The 23,381-nt window shown below is 52.0% G+C and overlaps 9 protein-coding genes across 9 annotated transcripts; 5 read left to right on the top strand and 4 right to left on the bottom strand.

Annotated features, from left to right (window-relative positions):
• The first annotated feature begins 235 nt into the window (after positions 1–235).
• On the top strand, positions 236–3,570 carry BO79DRAFT_174954 (condensin subunit BRN1). The gene is made up of 3 exons (XM_025679769.1): positions 236–524; positions 589–1,165; positions 1,225–3,570. The coding sequence occupies exons 1-3, from the start codon at positions 448–450 to the stop codon at positions 3,226–3,228; spliced, it is 2,658 nt and encodes an 885-aa protein (XP_025538751.1). The 5' UTR covers positions 236–447; the 3' UTR covers positions 3,229–3,570.
• Positions 3,571–4,066: 496 nt separating this feature from the next.
• BO79DRAFT_229398 (uncharacterized protein) lies at positions 4,067–5,583 on the bottom strand (the record flags this gene model as incomplete). Its single annotated transcript, XM_025684039.1, has 3 exons — positions 4,067–4,603; positions 4,656–5,123; positions 5,182–5,583. The coding sequence occupies 3 exons, from the start codon at positions 5,581–5,583 to the stop codon at positions 4,067–4,069; spliced, it is 1,407 nt and encodes a 468-aa protein (XP_025538750.1).
• Positions 5,584–6,225: 642 nt separating this feature from the next.
• Positions 6,226–6,706, top strand: BO79DRAFT_229397 (uncharacterized protein; the record flags this gene model as incomplete). The annotated part of the gene is made up of 2 exons (XM_025684038.1): positions 6,226–6,360; positions 6,392–6,706. 2 exons carry the CDS (start codon positions 6,226–6,228, stop codon positions 6,704–6,706), a joined length of 450 nt encoding a protein of 149 aa, XP_025538749.1.
• A 2,716-nt stretch (positions 6,707–9,422) lies between these two features.
• On the bottom strand, positions 9,423–10,000 carry BO79DRAFT_267375 (uncharacterized protein; the record flags this gene model as incomplete). Its single annotated transcript, XM_025687039.1, has 2 exons — positions 9,423–9,878; positions 9,941–10,000. The coding sequence occupies 2 exons, from the start codon at positions 9,998–10,000 to the stop codon at positions 9,519–9,521; spliced, it is 420 nt and encodes a 139-aa protein (XP_025538748.1). The 3' UTR covers positions 9,423–9,518.
• Positions 10,001–12,024: 2,024 nt separating this feature from the next.
• Positions 12,025–13,947, top strand: BO79DRAFT_256076 (C2H2 zinc finger protein; the record flags this gene model as incomplete). The annotated part of the gene is made up of 1 exon (XM_025686172.1): positions 12,025–13,947. One exon carries the CDS (start codon positions 12,025–12,027, stop codon positions 13,945–13,947), a length of 1,923 nt encoding a protein of 640 aa, XP_025538747.1.
• An 853-nt stretch (positions 13,948–14,800) lies between these two features.
• Positions 14,801–15,835, bottom strand: BO79DRAFT_174945 (SRPBCC family protein; the record flags this gene model as incomplete). Its single annotated transcript, XM_025679768.1, has 2 exons — positions 14,801–15,195; positions 15,367–15,835. 2 exons carry the CDS (start codon positions 15,833–15,835, stop codon positions 14,801–14,803), a joined length of 864 nt encoding a protein of 287 aa, XP_025538746.1.
• Positions 15,836–16,699: 864 nt separating this feature from the next.
• BO79DRAFT_238335 (Stk19 family serine/threonine-protein kinase) lies at positions 16,700–17,904 on the bottom strand (the record flags this gene model as incomplete). The annotated part of the gene is made up of 2 exons (XM_025684801.1): positions 16,700–17,292; positions 17,346–17,904. The coding sequence occupies 2 exons, from the start codon at positions 17,902–17,904 to the stop codon at positions 16,700–16,702; spliced, it is 1,152 nt and encodes a 383-aa protein (XP_025538745.1).
• Positions 17,905–18,446: 542 nt separating this feature from the next.
• Positions 18,447–21,753, top strand: BO79DRAFT_196677 (putative alpha,alpha-trehalose phosphate synthase subunit TPS3). Its single transcript, XM_025681220.1, has 3 exons — positions 18,447–18,617; positions 18,681–21,388; positions 21,450–21,753. Exons 1-3 carry the CDS (start codon positions 18,595–18,597, stop codon positions 21,497–21,499), a joined length of 2,781 nt encoding a protein of 926 aa, XP_025538744.1. The 5' UTR covers positions 18,447–18,594; the 3' UTR covers positions 21,500–21,753.
• Positions 21,754–22,152: 399 nt separating this feature from the next.
• On the top strand, positions 22,153–23,281 carry BO79DRAFT_149858 (thioesterase family protein; the record flags this gene model as incomplete). Its single annotated transcript, XM_025678601.1, has 2 exons — positions 22,153–22,270; positions 22,335–23,281. The coding sequence occupies 2 exons, from the start codon at positions 22,153–22,155 to the stop codon at positions 23,279–23,281; spliced, it is 1,065 nt and encodes a 354-aa protein (XP_025538743.1).
• Positions 23,282–23,381: the final 100 nt, after the last annotated feature.

Genomic DNA, 23,381 nt, shown 5'->3' with positions numbered 1-23,381 from the left:
CCAAACTATACTGCATGTACTGTGTAATAACTCTGGTATCTTTCCGATACCTACAGGGAATATCTATACGGTACCGGGTACCGTACCGGATACCGAGTGCATGTAATGTCCTGTAATGTATTGTGGATCACTCAAAGAAAGTGCGCGGGTGGTTGCTGCCGCGCGGCCGTATGTTTATGTTGATTGTTTCCCTGTCTTCCAAGTTCCTTTCTTCGGCTTCTTCTTGGGGTGACTTTCAGCCTCTCCTTTTTGCGACACATGGAAAGGCGGTGATCGGGGCACGCTCAACTTGATATCGCGATATTGTTCCTTTACCTTTCCCCTCCCATCAAATATTGATCTGATTCTCCTTGTCACCAAAGAGGAAGTCGCTACAGTTACCGTCGTTCTTTCCCCCCTCCTCCCCTCCCTTCCCCCCCCCCTCTACGGCCAGGGGATTACTTCACAATGCCCCGCGTCGCCAAACCCCAAAATCGCCGCTCCACCGGCGGCGCATCGACCCCTCATAAGCACTCACCTATGAAGTATGTCCTATACTATCGCACCCCATCTCATCCTATAATGCAGCCATGGCGCTGACCGTACTAGGATCCCGCTCAATGATGACATGGGCGAGAAGGCGGCCCGTATGGAGGCCAGACAGGCGCGACATGATCGCCAGATGGATCAGATCAAGGCCGCCGTGAAGACCCCCATGCCCCCTCGACGATACACCGGTCACGACTTCAACAACATGAGCCCGTCGACGCCCCGTGGATCGGGACATCGGGGTCGCGACAGCGATGTCGACGGACGCCGTCGGGCAGTCACCCCAATGAAGCGCGTGCCTATCTTGGCAAACTTTGAAGAATGGATGAAGATGGCGACCGACAACAAGATTAACGCCAATAACTCCTGGAACTTTGCCTTGATCGACTATTTCCACGACATGTCTCTCCTCAAGGAAGGAGATGGTGTGAATTTCCAGAAGGCCAGTTGCACCTTGGATGGATGTGTGAAAATTTATACAAGCAGAGTAGACAGTGTGGCAACGGAGACGGGTAAGCTGCTGAGTGGTTTGGCGGATAGCCGGGATAAGAGGGCTCGCGAAGCTGGCGCAGACGGCGAAGATGCCGAGGATGATGAGGACGGTGATGAAGGTGCGGCCAGGAAGGCGCGGAGAAAGGTTTGTAGGCGTATCAAACATATAGACATCCTTCAGGGTAACTAACTTGGCACTTCTAGGCACAACGGACACATGAAGCTACCCTTGCCCCCTCCTTCGCTTCGCTCCAGCTAAAGAAGTTTGAGCTGGAATTTTCAGTTGATCCTCTGTTTAAGAAAGCCTCGGCGGATTTTGATGAAGGTGGTGCTAAAGGCCTGCTCCTTAACCACCTATCAATAGATAGCCAAGGGCGCATCGTATTTGACAGCAGTGACGATGCCGCTGAGGAGACCTCCAAGGATGCAGAGGATGCCAATCAAGACTTGGAAGAGTCAGAAGAACCCCAGCAGCCAGGCTCCCCATCCGGCCCCAGCCAGTCGGCGGATAATGTCTTTGATGATAACGCAAAGATCGACATAGCTCCGCTGGCGAGCAAATTCTTTCCGGATCTGGACCGCCTCGAGACCCAGGATATCTGCCCATCACTCAAGAACTTCGACCTCGGTGATCCGAGCGGCTCGCTAGATATACCCTTCCTGAAAGCCCCCGAAGACTGGCGTAACGACAAGGAGGAAAGTCAGCACCCCAACGATGCATCGGGTATCATGCTCGATGACGATAATGCCGTGGGATTCGATGATGACGACGCTACGTTAGCCGGATTCGACCTAGGTGGCGATGCTGGTTTTGGTGACGGTGGTGAGGCGTGGGCACGTGAGGCTGCTCTGGAACCAATGCTCAAGGTGCACCGCGTCGATAGAGAAGGTGACGAGAACGCTGATGGTGAAGAGCTCGACAATGAAGATCCATATACTATCTCTCTCAGCCACCAGCCAGAGAACCGGGACCATGAGAACATCCTTAGCTATTTTGATAACGCCCTGCAAAAGAACTGGGCTGGCCCCGAGCACTGGAAGATCCGGCGAATCAAGGAGCAAACGGCCACAACGAATGCCAATCTGGCACCAAAGCAGCGCAAGGAGAAGGAGCCCTTTGAAATCGATTTTGGTGCTCCTTTGGACCCGGCTATTGCTGAGATAATATACACTCCGGCCAGTTCCAACTCCACCATATCCCTGCCCAAGACGCAGTGGAAGACTAAAGGACGCAACCTACTTCCGGATGACAAACACTTCAATTCGCGCCAGCTACTTCGTCTGTTCTTGAAACCTAAGGCTAAGATGGGCTCAAAGAAGCTGACAGGTCCTCGGCAATTCACTCAGCGACGACAAGACCAGACGGCAGGTAACGGCGAGATGGACGAGGCATTCTGGGCTAATCACAAGGTGGAGGATGCTGCAGCGTCCGAAGAAGGCGCTCAGGGTGCTTATGATGCCAACTTCTTTGCAGATGATGATGGTCTGGCATTCCCCAACGGCTTCGGCTTGGATGATGATGACGACAACCTCCCCTTTGCAGATGCCAGGGAAATGTTGTCTCCTCCTGCTGATGGACCTCCAGGCACATCCGCGGGCGAGGCCGGCGGTGCAACAGGTCTTAGTGCCCTTCTCAATATGATGGGATCGGCCCCTGGGGCCACGCAGAACAGTGGTGGGTTTGGCTCGCAGCTGGTAACGCAGGGCGCGCGTAGGGCACGACCTGACTACGTGGCATATGCACGAGTTGCCAAGAAGGTGGACGTCCGGCGACTGAAAGTGGAGATGTGGAAGGGCATGGGTGAGCGGCTGATATCAACTACGCATTTCGAGCCTGCTCCCCCGGCTGAAGACCCTACAAAGTCCTCTGTGGAAGCAGAAACTCATGATGCTGAAGCTGAAGCGCGGCCGGAGCAGGAGCCGGAGCCGATGGATACCAGCCCAGACCATGGACCCGAGGACGAGAAACAAGCAAACGAGAGCCTTCGATTTACCCAGATCATGAACTCATTGAAGACAGTGTATCCCCGAGAAACACTCCGCGACATCAGCACCTCCTTTGGGTTCATTTGTCTGCTTCACTTGGCCAATGAGCAGGGCTTGGTCTTACGGAACGATGATGGGTCGGACGGCGTCGGTGCCGGTAAGCTGGAGGAGATCTTCGTTTCGAAGGATGCAAATGCCGTTCTCGAAGAAGGAGCCATATAATCCAGAGCTCATATGACAGTTCTGCCTTTGCGTGTGCGGACGTGAATGATTGTACAGTCACGGTCTTTGTATGGAATGCCAAACGATGCGATACGAGGGATGTTCATTTTTCTTCCGGTTGGATATAGGCTTCTGTTTGCTATTGGGAGGGAGTTCTAGTGGCTGGGTGGGTGGTGTGCGTTTCTTTCAACTTATTCGCGTTCCACTTGGGTAGGTGATAGACCTACATGTCAGGGATGGTTAACGTTATGGTTTCGTTTTTATTTTACATGTTCATACGTTGCTGGATATGCCATGAACGCCATGACACTCCCTTGTTTACATAATAACGAAGAGATCCGGTTACTCTTTACTTGAAAAGATCTTAACTATTTGTCCAACTAACGCAACCCACCATTCTGGCTGTTCGCAACCAAGAACAACAACACCATAATTAACCACCTCCAACCAATATTCGTATTCCGCAATTACATGCCTTGTATGCCTGTATAGGCCACGGCATAAGGAAACAGAGGAAATGATTAGACAAAAAGCCAACGTAGTTGAGTGTATCACTGGTATAAAAACAATTAAACAACAAAGCTGACACTTATATAGAAAGTGAAGGGTAATCAATAGATAGGGGGGAAACGGCCGTGAGGTAGTCCAGAAACAGGTGAGGGACCACGTCATATCGAAAACAGATCAATCATCATCAAAGAGTACAAGAGCTATAGGCAATCTTTGAGGGCCAAGTCTTTAAAAGCTGGACTGGTGTGTCAGTATTTAAAGACATGATCCTTTTCCTTATTTTCTCTTCTAGACTTATGTCCAGCCAGCAAGGCAACGGTCAGGGATTTTACTGGTGGGTTCCGTGCGGAAAGCTAGGACTCATAGGACCGGCATAAGCACCGGGAATGGGCACAGACTCATAGGTTCGTTCGCCGGGTGCTGCACCCATGTGCTGGTTAGGAGCGCTTGGAACCGGTGCCGGCGCAGGTGGCGGTGGGAATTCACTCTGCACCGGTTGTGGAGATGCCTGCTGCACCCTAATCGGGGGCGGCTGAAGCTGGAACGCCGACTGCTTTTTGTAATCAGTCGGGGGAGTGGCGAACTGGGTTGTGCACATCTGTCCGTTCTCAGCAGCAGAGTACTGGTCTTGAGGAATCGAGGTTGACACGAAGGGAGCCTTGGGCATGGTGGGAAATCCGGGCGTGTTGGGGTCCATGTTCTGGCGGAGCTGAGCGATGTACAGGTCTGTTCGTGCTCTGTCTCGACGGTCCATCGACCTGGCCAGCTTTCTCTTGCTCCAGAAGCGGTAGAAAATGACACCGTAAATTACGAGGACAAAGACTTCGAGGACGATTTCAATGACGGCACAGACCAACCCCCAGTCCTGTGAGATGTTCGTTAGTATGTAGCAAGTACTGGCTAGAGAGCTGACTTACCTGCAGACGACAGAGGAGTGCGTAGTCGATTTGGTCTTTGAATAGTTGTTCTCTCTCGTTATGGACACAAGCCCAGCCCCATAGGTCTTTGTCGTCTCCAGTAGCCTTCGAATGTTCAAAGATTGCGGCGGCAACAATCCACATGACTAGTTGGAAGATGAAGAGGAACACCGACAGGAGCGAGTAATAAGCCGCATATTTCTGTGCACGTCTGCGTCCACCTCTCCAGTAGCCCCAGAAGACACCAAGGCAGGCAATCAAGGAGAGACATGAAACGGCTAGAAGCAGATATTGTGGCCAAGGATTTGTGCCAAATTCCCAAGGAGGGGAAGTGTTTCGCTCAGGCAGTGACTTCGTTGCGTTGAAGACAGTCAATGTCGTTCCCAGGATGGTAAGGACAATCATACTGCAGCCAAGGTTGATGAAACGAAGGAACACCTTGGCTACCCGAACACGCAACTTGATACGCTATAGCAACTTGGATAAGCACCCAGGCAGGTCAACAAATACACTCGCAATCACTTACCAGGTCTCTCTGGTTTTCCTTTTCCGTGACCTTTTCTTGCTTCTCCACGAAAAATTCCTCTCGAAACGTTGGACTCAACGGATTCAAAGTCCGGCCTGGAGTGCCTGGAACCTTGAGAGCACCCTTCTGGTCATTGGCCGGAATATCGTGATGCGAGGCATGCTTGGCAGGGTCACTCGCAGCTACATAGCCGAAGCCGAGGTCAGACACGTCAGGGGGCGTCTGCGAATTGCTGGGAGGGTCGGCAAAAGGAGACTTTCCGCTATCTCCGGGACTAGAAGGGGAGTGAATCATGGTTGCTTCTGCGAAGCGAGCTGTTCGACCACCCTTCAGCGAGGAACTCGACCACTCGGAAGAGCTCCGGTCCTCTGTAGTCACAGCAGGTTGTGATGGTAGCGCCATTACCCCGGGTTTGTGACTGGATAAGAGCCACAGGCGACACTGCTTCTAAGGGCCGAGGGGAGCGATAGTGACTGTCGGGCGGTGCAGGCAGGCAAAGTCGCTGAGCGCAAAGGAGGCTTGCAGAGAACTCGAAAGGTGTGAAGAGAACCAGCTCTCAACCTTCGCCCGGGAGATTGCCAGCTGTGGAGTACAGCAGGCACTTGTGACAGCACAGCTACACAAGCATCAAGCCTAAAGCCACACTAGTTAGCTTCCAAGCAGGACAAAAGAAAGAGCCAATGCAAAGTTTGTAGGATCATGTCCCCATAAGCTGTGAACTGAATATTCAAAAGGCACATACCTAGATGTAGGACGACGATGAGGCAAGCGTGCAAGCCCTGACTGTGAAGGACTATCAGTTGGACATTGTTCACCTTGGGAGACATAGGGTAAGGGATCAACGTGGAAGAGAACGAACCGATGGCCTACTGCTTGGCTTTGCACCTCACTTGAGATCACTTCTTGGATCCTGCACAGGTTGAACCAAGCGGCGGGCCACAGCGCAAGGCTGAAGTGATACGTTTGGAGTCAGAGAAGAAAAAGAAGATGAAGGAGCCGCGAGGGCAAGACGATCTCTGGGCAGCATGACCGATTTGAATATCAATGATGGGCCCTGGCCTCGCCATCCGTCGCCAGGCGGGGGAGCGCACATCGCGAGCTGGATTGTATGGACTGTATGTGAAGGGGAAAATAAGCGCCCGGCAACATGCAGCACATCAAAGGGAAGCCAGTGATTGGGTGGTCGAGGGATGGTCTTGGGTGTGAGTAGAGGACGACAGGGGTGAGGAGCACGATGACTGGATATCGAGTAACACCACTAGAGCAGTTGGACTGGCTTATCACAGTGGGGAAAGTCGCGATACGCCGGGGCAAAGGCCATGGAGGTTCCCGTGCTGTCACTCCAGATGCACGGCCTGTCACCCGTGGAGCGAATGAGGAGAGTCAATCAGCCGGTCTGGCTTCTTCTTCCCGGCGCCAACTGTTGATCGTCTCGGGGCCCAGCCAACCACAGATGTTGCAGAACCGCCGGCCATCAACGCCCGCGAGAGTCAACAGCAGGATTTCTGCTGCAGGTTCCGAGTAGCTCCAAAAGAAGAAAAATCCATGAGGGGTTTATCTACTAGTACTGGAGGAAGGGATCAGTCAGTTGATATGGGAGGGTTGTGCGTGCTTTCGGAAAGACAGCGGAACAGAATGAACACTCACCCTGTCTTGATCCATACTTAGTCGCTGGGAGTGACATCGGGGGAAGGGGAAGAATGAGAGGATTGAGAGAACCAAATTGACGGGTTGGGAGTGGATGGGGTGAAGGTGACCCTTCCCTTCCTTCCTTCCTTCCTTCCTTTCCTTCCCTTTCCCCCCTCTTCGTCCCCTCACGTGTTGAGCTACTAGTCCCCGGCCAGCTGCACTGGTTATCACATCCATCATTCCCGTCACGGCGCTTAAGCGCCCTCTTCTCTGGACTCTTCCGGCTGCTTTTCTCCTCTTCTGTGCCATGGCAATTCTTCCATGTTGACGTGCCAACACAGGCCATGATTTCCTCGTCCAGGATATGGAACCTTGCATCGAATAGCGAGGGAGGCGAGCACTCAATGATGTGATCCCCAATCGACGACCAGATCAGGTACAGGGGTATTATCTGTATGCGCACCGAACCGACTTAGGGTGTCTGTGATATCTCAGAAGCAGTATAGATTGAAGTCTAGGAATCGGCCTCTCCCTCCAGCCTAGACCAATGAGCTGGCGTAAATCCAAGCGTTCGTGCTCTTTGGCAACGACTTTGGTACTCCAGCATCAGGGGCTGCATGTGTTGGGACACGAACCTTGAGAACCTGGAAGGGGCAATAGTCGTGCACATTGCCTTTCGTGAGCACTAGCTCAAATTGCATGTCCTTTCTTCCCCCTCTCCTGACGGTTGAGAGCTGCGGACACGCTATCTGTCGGACAGTCAAGCTAGATCAACGCAACGTTCAGCCCTGCGATTCCTGCTTCTCGGTCGCGCCCGAAACTTTCACAAAAGCTCACAGTTAGGCCTGCCCAGGAAATGAGATGCCAAAATCTTTCTCTCGAGTGTTGGGTGGCATTTTCTGTGCTCGTAAGTCTCTCCAACTCGAAATATAGAGGACTCCGATAGGCGAGTTGTTGTCCAACATCGCAAATTCATCAGAAGCACAATCACGCATGAAGGAAAAGACAATTCTCGCTCGACACAGATGTTACAGTTTCGCCACATCACAAATAGAAGCCTTACGCTCCCCGACCTCATCATAAGCTGTAGACATCTTCTGAGGGATCTCTATTCCTTAACCCAGCATGGAACATAGTAAAATTTCAATCACCGGTATGCAAATGTCAACTGAGCAATTCTTATCATGGCTAGCATGAGCGAGCAAACTAAGCCCTCAAGAAAGATCAAATATTGCAGGACTCCGGTCTATGAAGAATACTCCCTTTATTGCGATGATCAAAAAAATGGTGACGACGTTGTTAGGTTAGAAAACGATGATTAGACACGAACCCTAGACTTATTCTCCCAGGAGATGGAAACGGCTCAAAATCAACTATCATTTATTGAGGTGAACCGAAAGTCATACATATGCTACTACCCAAGTAAGAGGAAACACGGTTATACAGATAACAATTGCCCCCGGATGAGCCGCCTGTAGCTGCATTGCTAACAAACTGAGTGCATCATGACATGACAGATAAATGAGCAAATCTATTGAATATTCACTTGGTATATTGTTCTATTCTATGTAGCGTATGACATTCAGAGACTGATATCACTAAAGGATCTGCCGTGTATCCTCCCATACTATCATCACAGGCGGGTAGTTGTTGAACCACATGGCCAAGTACCAGTGCGTAGGTACTTGGTAAGCAGAGTCTTACTACCAACCCTGAAATCCCACTGATAGCACAACTTTGCTGTTGTATAAATAGGACATATTCTTCATCATCGTGGATGCCTTGACCACTAGCACATGACATATCTGGCTCGATGTTGCCTAAAAATATCATGACGAATGCTTTGGATCACCTACTACTGATCCACCTTCCATGATACAGAGGGCCAAGAAGAGTTTTCTAACGGGAAACAAACGAGCGACTCGTTATAGCACCCTCAAGTTAGTTCACACCCCAGCGCGTAATTCAAGGGGTCTACTGTCGGAACTATGTTGTTGTGGACAAAGTTTGGAAGACACGCATGCCATGACTCGGGGCTATCAGTCTTGGACACCAAAGGGATCCGGAGTACTCCGAGAAGCTGGATAATGACATAACGGCAAGGGGGACAATAAGGGAGCTTGCGGACGGAGATCGCAGCCTCGGGAGTAGTAGTAGGGAGGATCAGATATTAGGCGTATGGCCTCTTCTTAGCTTTACTCCGGAGTAAATTCACATGTTGTAAGACCCTGAATGTCTCGATATTGAGGAAAAGGCAAAAAAGGAAAGTAAGTACTAACGACTAGTGATGTATTGGTGCTGGAATTCTAAGCCATCTTCGCTTACCGTGGTGACCTAGTAAGTTTGGCGTGCAGAGACCATGAAAAAGTGATGAGTAGAGTACTAAGTAATGAGTGAAGGACTACTTCCTATGTAGTACCAATCTGGGTCACAAGGGTAGTGAGCAGCATTGTTAGTACGACACAAAGTACTACTCCTTTACTCTGTATTAAGTAGTCGTAACATGATTAGGAATAAAACATGGCAGCTGTTGGTGGGTGGAGAACAAATGAGAAGAGGCCCAAAGCGCATGTCGGGCAGGCGGTGGGCCTGTACAGCCACCGTGTGACCCCCCCACTCGGTTCTAGAAAACGGGTTCCAACTGGTCAGGCGCCCAGAGCCACCAGCTTTCTCCGCAGCTGGACTGCCAGCCACAATGAAGTTTCAGCCTAGCCACACAGCCTCATTTTCCATCCGCCTCTCCTGAATCTAGTATAGCCCTCCCAACCCAGTGACCCAATGTAGAGGAATTTTTCTGTAGTTCCACTGTCCTGCATACGGAGAACACCGTACTCTATTGGCACCTTCAGCTTTCGTCTCCCTTTGGTCTCCTGTGTGTGTTTCTCTTTCTCTCTCTGTCCCTCTTCCTCTTTTTTTCCGTCCCACTTTTTCATGCATAAATGGGAGTCGGCAGACCTTGTCTGTATCCTCCGGTTCAGCCACCCACCATATGGCTGTGTCTTGTGCTTTACGCTCATTTCTTCAGGCTCTGGAATGTCCCATAACTGTGGCAAGGCGTCGCTTGTCAGCTAATGAAATCAAGTTTTCAGCTGTAGGGTCTGTTGAAGCCAACCAATAGACGCAAACGTACTATGTAACCTGCAGTAGTATGGTCTGTAGTAAGAGTAGGCGATGCTCCACAGTTGGACATTACTTACGTACAGTGGCAGCAACCCCTTTTATTCCGTGATTGTTTGATAGAGACAGGTTATTGAACCTACACGACATCCATGAATGAAGCAATTATACAAAACTCAAGATGATTAGTGTAGAATACGTGGATGTGGATCATGAGAATGGACTACTATCTTGCCTCTCCATGAATGCCAAGACGCACCCTCTATATTAAGCTGCTTCTCAGTTATCGAGACTAAGAACTTTAGTGTATCTGGTAAGGCAGGCACTCTGTACACCGTGCTCTGTAGTAAATTACTAGTGAGTAGTTCACTAGTAAGTACTCCGTAGATCTTGTATACTCAGCCCCAAAGGCCCATGCTGAGGGGAAAGGTTCTGCATCGTCACCCTCAATATGGAGGAGAGCATCACATTAAGCTATCCAGTAACTGTGTAGTAGTAATCTTCAGAATGATGCCCCAAATGGGCGAATTTACTTTTATTTCATACTACATACAGGAGTATCTAGTTATCTGCAAGCTTTCAGTTTGCTCAGCCCATGCGGCGGTGATTAATACGCAACGCCTCAAATGGGACGGGAAAGTTGGAAAGTTTCCGGTTTCCTGACCAGCGTCCACCCGGCAGAGCCGCCCGTACCCTTGGTCATCAATGGGTTACGGGCCACTTCTCCAGCCACTCTGCCTTCCTCGTGTTCTTCTTCCGGCTCTTCTCTCCTCCTCTTTCTCTCTCTCTCTTTCCCTCTCGCTCTGTATGTGTACGCTGAGTTATATCAGACTTATCTTGGTCTCACGCTGAATATCTCCTCATTTTTGTGACTATACCTCTTTTTTTCCCTCCTCTCTAGTCTTGTTTTTTGATAGAAATCTTTTTTTTTCTTTCCACCTGGAAGTTTGTTTCGCTTTGACCGCCTGACCCAATCAGGAACGATCCCCGCGGCTGCTCCCTAGGCGACCCGAAACCAACATTACAACCTTTCACAGTACTTTACTTATTTAGTATTGTTACTGCTGCTAGTTATTCACCTCCTGCTTACTACTGCGAACCAAAGTGAACTAACTAATCAACTACACTATTCTCTTGCCTGCCTGCCTGCCTTCCCTCCTGTATCCATTCTGCCACTGTCTGTCTGCATCAGGTTTTATGCTTCTCTCTCCACCAACTGACTTCTTCTTCCTCTTTTTCTTCACCTCCTTTGGCGTCTCTCTTTATTCAATCCACTTCGTAATAAACCCGGTCCCACCTCTTCCATCTTCCTTCTGACGCTTCATCATCGTCCAATAGTCCTTGTTCTTTGGGGATTTTCGTTCATTTCTACATCCTTCCGCCAACAGTCCCTCTTCCGTCTCCCGAAAGCTCTCCATCTTTCCTCCCACCCTTTTCTCCTCCCCCTTGCCTTTTCTTTTCTTCTTTTCGAAGACTTCATGCTTTGCTGGAGATTCATGTCACTCGTACATTGACCAGCTTTCAACGACATAGCTCTGCATAATTCTCCTGACGTCGTTGCTTTGACAATCGCGGGTTCCAGCTTCCTCCCTGCAGCCTAACCCAAGCATTCTCATACGGCTTTCCACCAGATGGACTAAAGTCCCCTCCACCCCCCTCCTCCCACCAGATCCGGATCCAGATCGTGCGGGCGCTAGACTCAACCTTCTTCATCTGATTGCAAGGCTGACCGCTGTTTTTACCTCCTGCGAGGCCCGTATCTGTATCTGTGGGACCTCATTGTCTGACAAGACATCGCGCGAAGGCTGAACCTCCCGTCAGCTTGCGCCACACTCGGTTCTAGGTGAGCGCCCCACGCAACAGTGCCTCTGATCAATGTTACTCGTTCTTTTGTCCTGCCTCATTGCTTTCTATATGTCCGTTGTGCCCTCGGACATCTGGTGCCCTTTTATCCCCTCTTTCTTGGTCGCCCCGGATCTTCCATGACTCCCCACTCATCACCGGAGAAAGACTACTCCTACTGACATGGCCTCTGTTGACTTAGCTTTCCCACACCTTCGCCAACCCTTTCAGGCTGGCGCGAAACATCCATTATCCATGGCTGCATTGATGCAATCGAACAACGAACCTGTTCCTATCTCAAAACCATTGCCAGGGCCATCGAACCCCGTAATATCCGCTCCGTCGGAACCGCTCGCTTTTCTGAAACAGTCAAAGCCTGATTCAAGCCTGTCCTCTATCGCCAGTGCAGGTCTGAACGTTTCGCGCTCCGGCGATTCGCTACCACCAATGACGACGACCGCACCGCCGGCCACGGCTGGCCAGACAGATCGCCCGCTGGAGCACGAGAAGGAATCAGAACAGCACAGCTCACAAGTTGCGAGAGAGGCCCTCGGTGCCAGCGAGAAGCAGACAAATCCCGTGAATGAGGGCATGCAATCTTCGTCAGACCAAATGCAAGTTGATTCACATTCAGGCCCAGGCAATGCACCTGATACGTTCGGGGCAGCCGATAACAATAACACACTTATCGATGCATCAACCGTGGCCAGTCCTGGTCCTATCGAGGATTCTGGCTCTGCAGATGGCGACCATCCTCGCCACCGTGATGACGGAGAAATGCCGCAAGAAACAGGCAACAAAGCCTTCTCGTATCCGATGCCCACGGCTAGTTTCAATGACCCTCGCCGTGGTCTCAGCCTACCCGGTTCTGGGTTTCACAAAGGCCAGCGGTCACCGTCGGCCAAAAAGCATCGTTGCCCATACTGTGCTACGGAGTTTACCAGGCATCATAACCTGAAGAGCCATTTGCTTACGCATAGTCAGGAGAAGCCATATGTTTGCCAGACATGTCAATCGCGCTTCCGTCGGTTACATGATCTGAAGAGACACACTAAACTTCATACTGGCGAACGGCCCCATATTTGCCCTAAGTGCGGGCGCAGGTTCGCCCGTGGCGACGCTTTAGCTCGCCACAACAAGGGCCAAGGCGGATGCGCAGGGCGCAGAGCAAGCATGGGAAGCTACGTTCCCGAGGATGAATACGGCGAGGCTCCGGCCCCTGGAGCCGCGGATGATACGATGGATGGACTTGTGTACACAGCTGAGCCGGAGCGCATGGATGAGGAAGAAGAGCGGCGACTCATGCCCAGCATCAAGAAGCATGACATGTCGACGGACTCCATTTCACGTTCAAACACTACGAGCTATCAACCACGCCAGCCCAGCACATATCCACCGATCGCTTCAGGAAGACCTTCCCCGGGGGGTCTCTTTCCTCCTCCAAGCCATGGTGGCTCTAGTGCGTCCACGTCTCCCGTATCGCAGTCCGGCAACATGACATTCCCACCGCCTGGTCAGCCTTCAGGGGCATCGGTTTTCCCCACAAACATCACGGGGAGCCCGAAACCATTGTCCCCAAATGCACTGTCATCGCACCAGCTTGGCCATGGGCCGGAGAATAACATCCATCATCGTGCTCATTCGCCCGGCATGGCTCAGTCGTTCCAGCAGCAGACATTTGGCAGGACAGGATCTTCCTCGAGTTCGGTAACGAATCATGCTGCTTCAGGCTTGGGTCTGCCTCCACCGCAACCGGGTGCTCCGCAGCTCCCGCCGCCCCCTGGGATGAACTCGTCTGAATCTCGGTTCGGCCTTCACTCTCAAGGATCAGTGCCGCCGGCGCCTTCGACAGCTACAAAACACATGACCCCTCACAATCACACAAACAACCACGGCGGTCCACTACCGACAAAACCTGGATCAGAAGGGACCTCGAATAATGGCAACCAAATGACCAGTCCTCACGAGTCCAACCTCATCGAGCAGTTCCGTGAGCGGGAAGACAAGCTGTGGGCTTATGTCCGCTCGGTGCACGACGAATTGAATGGACTTCGAACGGAAGTCGCCGCTCTAAGAGCCCAACTTGCGTCAGCTAACGTCAACGCACTAGCAATGTCAAGCCAGAGTGCACCTCAGTCTCAACCCGAGACAAACGCTGCTGGTACATCCCAGCGGTGAACCAGTTCTACTCACGGAAGGTCCGTGTCAATGTCTAAACATCTCCTGTTCCTTTTGTTCATTATTAGATATCACCTCCCCATCCCTTCTGTGATGGATTCCAAACGCGCTGATGCGACTCACTATAATACCCTTTCTATTGCCAAGTGAATAATTTTCCTACCTGTGACGACTGTCTTAACTCCCATTTCCTTTCCTTTTTCCTTTTTCCCCGGTTCGGTTCTTCAATCCCATCTCCTGTTTGCGCGTTGCATTATTCCACTTTGACTATACATCTATGCTACTCATGAGGGGGTCGCAGAGTCGACCCGCCCTGTTTCCTCTTTTCTACATCGAATCGCACGTTTCTACGTGTGATTCCTCATGATTGTGGTTCTTTGAGGTCAAAATTTTTCTACTTATATGTGGTAACATTCCATCCGCCTGCCAGTCTCTGAGTATTGGCAGGACGTGTTGGAGGTTCCTGATTCATAGGGTCATTCGCAAATTTTCTCTACTTTAGCTGGATGACAGCAACCCTTGTCTTTTTATATCACGTTGTTCTATTGGGCGTCTCATAGCCGCATGCCTTGTATGTATCAGCATCCCATTGCCGTGAGAGAGGAGCCGGGAGTCTGGAGGCCAAAAACTCGATTTATTAGCTCAGGAGACCACTACGCGTGAGCGACTGGCTTGATTAATTCAATTGTTTATTCAATAACGAGAAGTGATGGAATCGTAATCTACAACTTCGCACCAGTACAATCTCGAGACCGTGACACATGAAGCGGTCTCGAAGTGCAATCCATCTGTAGTACTTCTTCTTCTGCACCATTGTACCCAGTAATTACCTCCACACTGTCTTAAGAGTCGCCTATGATCTCCGGCGGGCCGTCCAGGCCAGAAACAAGCCCACATCAGCGACAACAGCCTTAGGGACTCCGCCCATGGTCCAGCTCCGCTGGATCCACTGAGGAATCGCCCCGCCAGCATCGGAAGTAGTCGCCATGGACCATTGCAGCCCGTCCGCCGTCGCAAGGACCTCCTCCACACTCGCATAGAACGCGAAGATCGTATTCCGGGACACTGCCGCCATGATCTTCTCCCGAATAGCGTCGGGACTCGACTCAACAGCAAGTGGGATCTGAACTGTCACAAACCCTTGCTGCTCCCCAGCTGCTGCTGCTCGGTCTGCCGAGATCACTAAGACCAGGAACGAGCGAGGCGCAATTAGAACTGTGGGTTGGAAGGTATGCGTGATTAGGTTCACTGCATAGATTATAGTATGTAATTAATATATCTAGATCCCTACACACACGCGCGCGCGCGCGTAACACACCATAAATCCAAAGGGGATTAAAGATCTCGCCAGACAAACGAGGAAAATTGAAAGGGAAATGAAAAATAGAAAGAAAAAGAAAAGTACGGAGTAATACTAACCATGAGCATCCACCTTCTCCCAACCACCTTCTACATCAACCTCAGACGGCCACTCCAGCAACTTCACCACGGACGTCACACTGGGCGTGTAATCCATTTCATTTTCGGAGTGTTTTTCTCGTAGTCCGGAGTAGAATTCTTCCCATGAGGCGGACCCCGTCACTGCTGCGTCTTGGTGCGTGCTTTGTCGACATACCCAGTAGTCTCCGGTTTCATTGTCGGTGCGCGTGTAGAGGTGGACGGCGGCGGTGGATGGCGGTGCGCGGCGGGGTTTGCGGTCGCGGCGGAATGTGGTGGGGATGGAGGAGAGGAGGACTTGGGATTCGGTGAGGCAGGCGTGGAGGAAGGAGCGGAGTTGGGGACGAGATGGGGTTGATGATGTCGAGGAACTAGTGGTGTTTGTTTCGTCAGGAAGGGCGGGATGAGAGGGGAGGATGGAAAAGGGGTGTGGGTTGAGATGGAGGTACATGATGGTGGGATAGTAGTAGTATGTTGGTGATAAGGAGTGAAGGGATGAAGATTTGAAGTAGTGGGATAGTGATGGTTTGGATTATAAGTGGAGGGAGTTCACGTCTCAATTAGATGTTACTATGTAGTATCGGGTGGAAGGGGGGTATTAATATTTTCATCATCCTTCCTTCCTTCCTCATTGCTTGCTTCCTCTTTCGGCTCATTCCTCTTCTTAGACTTCATCATGGGGTCGGAGTATGATATGTCAGTGGGACTCGACCCACAGAATGCCATCAAATTCATATAGAATTAAGGGTTAGTATTACATATATTCATTGTATATCTGTCGCGCATGCGACGTGTCTCAGCTGGTCGCTTTGACCAGCACGGTTGAGGCGCAATACATTGCAGCTTCACAAATGTATAATATATATAAGTAGGCTTCGAGGCACATGGTGGAATCACCAACAAAGCCAGAAGTCAGAGGCCACCATATTCGCACCGTGATGGAATTGGATAGCTTGCTCTGTCGAAAACCGTCACTGGCTCTTACCTGCCAGAATATTATCTGATCGTCCGCATCAACTCTACGCATTAAAGATAGATAGATTGGTCTGGGTATATGCTAGGCTATGTACATGTTCTATTGGTTCATATATTCATGAGCTCACATGCTCCGGAGAGCAACCTGGAGCATTGACAGTCATTTGGTCGTGAGAAGCCGTCTGGTCCGTTCGACTACGGGCCTATCGGCATCGCCTCCGTGGCAGACGGCTCTGTCAAGCACGCATTGCAATGCAGCCAAGATTATATGGCAGCATGCTTCACTTCGTGCCTCAAGTCTTTTGGTCTAGAATCATCCTTTGATTGGACAACCTCTTGATCACAAGCAACGCACCCCGGGGCCAACGCTACCAGTGTCGAAGATTTCGACCAACCCCGCCCCGAGCGCCTCCTCCAAAGCCCAGCGGAAGTTCATCCCGTAGAGATCCTTGTACTTTTTCGTCCGGCCTGGCAAGATGCCGGAAAACTCGCCTCGAACTCTCTTCGCCACACTGAAGCTCTTTTCACTCTCGACCGCCCCATCCCAGCGGTCACGCAGGAGGTAGACAGGGACCTCGTTCGAACTAGACCTTTTCAGAAGAGAAAGGAGGTGTGAGCGGCCAGCGCTCAGCAGACGAAGGTAGGGGCCTGTGTTTGGAAGCGAAAGAAAGAGTGTCGCGGTAGTTGATGATGAGCGAGGGTTCGCTCCGACCTCGTTTGGTGGGAAAGCGCCACTTCGACTTGCGGAAGCTGGAGTAATCGAGGTTGTAGGGAGAATAGGGAGGGAAGCTAAGCTGGATGAGCCTTTCGCTAGGGACGAAGAAGAGACGAGAAATCCAGCCCGGACCAGGGCCATACACTCCGGCGGAGTGAAAGCGGCTCCGGGAATTGCACATGTGTTTCCGATTCGACCAAGCAGCGCGAGAAATTTCTCTGACACGGATCAGCTTGCTGTCTGAATGACTAAATGAAAGCGATAGCCTCACCTTTTAGGGGTGCTTCCAATGCAGGGCTATCTAGCACCAAGCGGTCCCATTCCTCGCTCAACACTAAGCAATCGCCTAAGCCCGCGGCATCATTCCCTCTCCCGGGGACAATCAAGCGGCGGACCCGACCGGCGCGAACTAGCTCCATGATTTCCTTCTCGACCTTGGTGGGTGCTTCCAACAGAGTATGAACGTGTGCGACGGAGGCGAGAGGAGGCAGGGAGCGACGAAAGTTGAGGACCTCGGCGATGCGCGTGCTATTCATGCCCGCTCGGCGGGGCAGATCTTCAAACATGCTGTTGCGAATGTACTGGAGAGCCTCGACCACATCTGTTACGGGAGCAGTTTCAGGGATGTATCGTGATGGCCCAAGATCTGGAAGGGGGCCTTGCTCGTACTCATCCTGCTCGCTGGAGATCTTGGAGATGCCGGATGATGACGGCGCCGAAGGTTTGCGACGGGCATGGGCGGCGAAGGGAGAGGCCCGCGGCCTCGGGGTAGCGGGTTTTCGGTTTTTCCTGATACCAGAAACGGGAGCCGAAGTAACGCGCAAGGGCATGGCAGGGTGAGTATACAGGGGAATCAGGAATTAGACAGTAGTAGGAGAGGGAACGAAGAGGAAGAAGAGGAAGAAAGATAGAAGCGGAGAATCGATGCGCCGGAAATGGAAGGGAGGGATTAAGCGCCTGAGGCAGCCGAAACTGATCGGCGGAGATAAGGTCATGTGACCGACTAGCATGATTTGGGCCAATGGCGGGACCGAGTGGAGACCCGTGAAGAACATCAGCAGAAAGACTTGTTCAAAGTCCCCCAAAGCAGGGGAATCATTTAGGCAAAAAAAACAGGGAATGCCAGAATAGTACTGAAAATGATTTTGCTAGACAAGAGAATCGCCTGATGGAAATGGAGAGAATTACCTAAGAATGGTGTCAACTTGGAACCAGACATACCCAACACAATCAAACAAAAAAACCCGCTTGGTTGCTTTGCTTTTCCTTTCACCAGCACATGACGTAGCCATGAGAACTTGCACTTTTTTGTTCTTCCATTCACCTTCTTCCATCTTCTCTCTCCCCGTTTCCTCCCTGTCCATCCCTTCCTCTTCTTCCCATTGCCCCGTCGCGATCTGCCTCTTGGTCGTAGGTTAATTGTCAGTCTTCTGTACATCTCGCCCTCGTCTTCTACTCCCTCTTCTCTTTCGGTTACTGGGTTTGACTCGTCCCGGGGTCCCAGCTACCCCGCTGTCAACATGACTATTTACATCGCTTCACTGTAAGTGACTACCCACTATACACCACTCTTAGGGTGCTCTCTGACCGGCGTGTGGTGGTTCAGTTTCCTACCCTACACGGTTAATTTCCATCAGAATGAACCCGAGATTCGTCCGGCGGAGGGGACGAGCCCTCAGCCAACCAATCCCGCTGAGAATCCTACTCCTAACCCGAACGCGACTCTGAGCTTGTTCGAGAGGAACAATGGAGCGCCCCAAGTCGGCCTTACACCTGGTGCTACTACTGAACATGAATGCATTTTCTCCACAGATATTTCCAAGGCGGAACAAGAGCACACCGGATATCCTTTCCCCAAGACCGACGGCGATGTGGCCTTGTTGACGGAGAGCGAAGCTCACTCCCCAGCCTGGGGTTCCACCTTGGCCCTGAACCAACCTCGCCCGCGAGCGGCATTTCCGGCCTCGCCCTCGATCCTCAAGCATCAAGAAATCAGACCTTCGGGGACAGAAGCGCCCAAAGAAAAGCCGCGATCGGTCCCAAAGACGCCAACCTCGCATATCCGGGACAGCTGGGCGGACCACAGCCGCAAAGGCTCATTCTCATACGCCGACTGGACGATCGAAACGGCCGAGCAGGGCAACGGAGGCTTGCGCAACGCCGTGCGATCGGCCACGGACGCCGGACAGCTGGAAGACAAGGTCTGGGTGGGTACGTTGGGGATGCCCACTGATGCGCTGCCGGAGCACACCAAGGAGGCCATCGCCGAGAAGCTCGAAGATGAGTACGGCTCCGTGACCGTTTACGTCAGTGATGGTGACTTTGATGGCCACTATACACACTTCTGCAAGACGATCCTCTGGCCCGTGTTCCATTATCAGATTCCGGACAACCCCAAGAGCAAGGCCTACGAGGACCATTCCTGGATCTACTACGTCAAAACAAACCAAGCCTTTGCCGAACGCATCGCAAAGAACTGGAAGCGTGGTGATTCCATCTGGGTGCAGGATTACCACCTGCTGCTGGTCCCGGCCATGCTGCGGAAACTGCTTCCCGATGCCCAGATTGGCTTTTTCCTCCACATTGCCTTCCCATCGTCGGAGGTGTTCCGGTGCCTGGCACCTCGTAAGGAGCTTCTCGAGGGAATGCTGGGTGCTAATTTAGTCGGATTCCAGACGGATGAGTATTGTCGGCACTTCCTCCAGACGTGCAGCCGCATCCTCAATGTGGAGGCTACCAATGATGGACTGCAGTTGGAGGATCGTTTTGTCAACGTGAGCAAGTTCTCGATTGGCATTGACCCGACTTCATGGGATCAACGCCGGCAGGCCGCAGACGTGGAACGATGGATTAAGACCATTTCGGAGCGTTACGAGGGCAAGCGACTCATCGTGTCGCGAGACAAGATCGATCAGGTACGCGGAATTCGACAGAAACTGCTGAGCTACGAACTCTTCCTCAACACGTATCCCGAATGGCGAGACCAGGTGGTGTTGATCCAGGTGGCAACCAGCACCACCGAGCAGCCTGAGCTGGAAGCAACCATTTCCGATATTGCGATGCGGATCAACTCCACTCACTCCACACTTGCGCATCAGCCATTGGTCTTCTTGAAACAGGATCTGGCTTTCCCCCAGTATCTTGCCTTGATTTCCGTGGCAGATGCCTTGATTATTACCAGCTTGCGTGAAGGAATGAACTTGACCAGCCATGAGTTCGTCTACTGTCAGGACGGTAAATGGGGCAACAAAAAGTACGGATCCCTGATACTGAGCGAGTTCACTGGCAGCGCGTCTGTGTTTGGCGACCATGCCCTTCTGGTCAACCCCTGGGACTACCGTCAATGTGCGGAAGCCATCCATACCGCCTTATCGAGGGATGAGCAAGAGCGCCAGGAAGTGTGGACGAAGATGCACCAGGCAGTGCTGCAGAACTCCACCCACAACTGGGTCAAGTCATTCAGTGAGACGTTGAGCCGGGTCTGGAACGAGCAGTCATCCCGGGAAATCATGGCCGTGCCTCGGCTCCAGACAAACAAGTTGGAGGAAATGTACCATCGGTCGTCGCGCCGGCTGATCATCGTGGACTATGAAGGCACACTCGCCTCCTGGGGCTCACCAAAGAGTATCATCGTGACGACGCCGCAGCGTGCAATCACGACGCTGGCCGAACTAACCGAGGATCCGCGGAACGTGGTGTATGTGATGAGCGCCCGCATGCCTGAGGAGATGGAGCGGCTGTTCCGGCTGGTCACCAACCTGGGCTTGATCGCCGAGAACGGGTGCTTCGTGCGCGAGCCCAACTCGGAGACCTGGCTGAAGCTGACGGACAAGGTTCAGACGGACGCGTGGAAGGCAGCAGTGTCACATATCTTAGAGTACTACCAGGAACGCGCGGAAGGCAGCTGGGTGGAACAGCGGCACTGCTCGCTCATGTTCCACTACGAGTCGGCGGAGGACCAGGTGGCAGCATCGCGGCTGGCGTCGGAGTGTGCGGGCCACATTAATGATGCCTGTTTGAGTCAAGGGGTGCATGCAGTGCCCGTGGAGCGTGCGCTGGTGGTGGAGCCGGCGGGAATCAACAAGGCGTCGGCAGCGGAAGTGGCATGGCGGTCATGTCTCAAGCAGAGCCAACGGGACGAGAGTGTGCCGCGGCCGGATTTCCTGCTAGCAATCGGAGATGGTCGCGATGACGAATCGGTATTCCGGTGGGCGAACAAGCTGGACAATGCGCGGGCAGTCAACTACGCCATGACGGTGACGCTCGGATCTCGTAGCACAGAGGCAAAGGCAACTTTGACACAAGGAGTGACTGGTAAGATTTTCTCCCTAGATTGTAATGAGTGGAAGGATGCTAACTGCACGGTGATGGATAGGAGTCTTGTCGTGTCTGGAGAAGCTGGCGGCAACCCGAAGTGGGCCATAAAAAGACGAACGATGCGGAATGAGCATATCTACGAGTACATGACTTGAAGCGTACATGATGGACTTGCGTTGCATGAAATGGGTACATATCTCGGGCATATCAGTACACTGTTACTTGAACATCTCCAATTACAATAGCAGAAACAAGCAGACAGGCGTCTGGGCTGGATTTTAATGTATTTGGGGGGTGAAGAGAAATATAGAATGAGAGGGAAAGAGAGCAGCTGCGGGAGTTCAAGGGGTCACATAGACGAGGCCATAATACACGCAGAATCTCCAAACCACATAGTCTAATATGAGGCCGTAAACTATGTCCCTGATAGTGATCTACACAGTAACAATCAATAGATAACTAACTCATTGTATAGTTGGTTTATAGATAAACTAAATCTTGTGACGGGTTAGTAATCCGCTAAGTGGAAGATTCAACCGAGGCATTTTCCCGCTTCGGACTTGGTCTCCCTCGGTATCCATTTTTGTTTTAGATAGAACAGCCAGATAACCAGATAGCTAGATTTTCATCTTTCTCAACTTTTGGTCTCTCCTTTTCCTCCATGAATAGAACATACTGACCAGAGACTCTCTCTAATACCTACACATACATACACCACACCACCTTCTTTCCTACATAGAAGACCGACCTACATACCGATAATGTCTCCCCCTCATCCTCCAGCCCACGGCCCGGCCTTCGAGTCCGCGATCCAAGTAACTCCCCTCAGCTCGCACCGCTACTCAGCCCATCTTCGCAAAGAATGGTGCATCGGAGCAGGTAGGATATACACATACACCTTGCCTCCCAGTTCCACATATCGCATACTCACTGTCTACTACAGTCCCCCACGGCGGCTACACCACCTCCGTCCTGTACCGTCTCGCCCTCGTGCACTTCGCGCACACCCACCCAGCTCTCTACAAGAACAGTCCCGCGACCCCGATCTCCATGCAACTAGCCTTCCTCCGCCGCACAGCGGCCGGTCCCGCCGTGCTGAAAGTCGAGGATACGAAGCTGGGACGGCGGACGAGTACGTTGCATGTGATGCTGCTCCAGAAGCCTGATAGCGGCAAGCGGAAGCAATCGCAGTCGTCTACTACGGAAGGGAAGAAGGGTGAGGATGACGAGGACCTCGAAGTCAAGGTGGCAGGATACATTACCGTTAGTCCCGCGGACGCCGAAGAGGGACTTAGTGCTACGACTGGGTGGAAGGTTAGCAGTCCTGTGCCGGCGGCTGGGTCGAAAGGAGATGGGTCGGTGGATTTGGAGACGTTAGGGAGGACAGGGCGCGATGGGGCGTGGGGGAAGCTTATACCGGAGCATTCGGAGTTCCGGAAGGCGACGGGGCAGACGGAGTTCTATGTGCCTGTTGAGCTTAGTGAGGAGGAGAGGAAGCAGAGGAAGATGAATGCGGAGCAGTGGGCGAGGTTCCGGCCTGCGGGGGATGTGAATGCGCGGTGGACTAATGAGGCGCTGGTGTATTTGACGGATATGTTTCCTACGGCGTTGGCTGGGTTTGATGATGCGGCGGAGGAGGCGGCGGTCGGGGGTGGGAAGGGGTTGTTTTGGTTCCCCACGGTCACGTTGAATATTGATCTGAAGAAGAGGTTGCCCGAGGAAGGGGTCGAGTGGTTGTATAGTCGGGTGTATACGAAGAAGGTGCGGGATGGACGCACGGATTTGGATGTCACGGTCGTGGATGATAAGGGGGATGTGGTGGCGTTGAGTACGCAGGTGGGCTTGGTGTTGAGTGCCAGTCGCAATATCGGGTCTCGTGCGAAGTTGTAGATGCTTCGCTTTCTTTTTTTCCCTTCCTTCCACCCTTGTTTCTGGCTCATCATCATCATCATCATCCTCGACCCTGTTCCTTTCTTTCTCTGTCTTTCTA

This window comes from Aspergillus costaricaensis (assembly GCF_003184835.1).
Source record: "Aspergillus costaricaensis CBS 115574 unplaced genomic scaffold BO79scaffold_19, whole genome shotgun sequence".
NCBI lineage: Eukaryota > Fungi > Ascomycota > Eurotiomycetes > Eurotiales > Aspergillaceae > Aspergillus > Aspergillus costaricensis.
Note: the sequence above shows the minus strand (reverse complement) of the source record. Positions and strands in the feature narration are given on the sequence as shown.

Excerpts from the sequence above, each read along its gene's own strand:
- BO79DRAFT_196677 (XM_025681220.1), top strand. The coding sequence starts at position 18,595 with ATGACTATTTACATCGCTTCACT. Across the intron at positions 18,618-18,680 it reads ACTATTTACATCGCTTCACT|TTTCCTACCCTACACGGTTA; the intron begins GTAAGTGACTAC and ends GTGGTGGTTCAG. Across the intron at positions 21,389-21,449 it reads TTTGACACAAGGAGTGACTG|GAGTCTTGTCGTGTCTGGAG; the intron begins GTAAGATTTTCT and ends GGTGATGGATAG.
- BO79DRAFT_174954 (XM_025679769.1), top strand. The coding sequence starts at position 448 with ATGCCCCGCGTCGCCAAACCCCAAAATCGCCGCTCCACCGGCGGCGCA. Across the intron at positions 525-588 it reads CATAAGCACTCACCTATGAA|GATCCCGCTCAATGATGACA; the intron begins GTATGTCCTATA and ends TGACCGTACTAG. Across the intron at positions 1,166-1,224 it reads CCAGGAAGGCGCGGAGAAAG|GCACAACGGACACATGAAGC; the intron begins GTTTGTAGGCGT and ends TGGCACTTCTAG.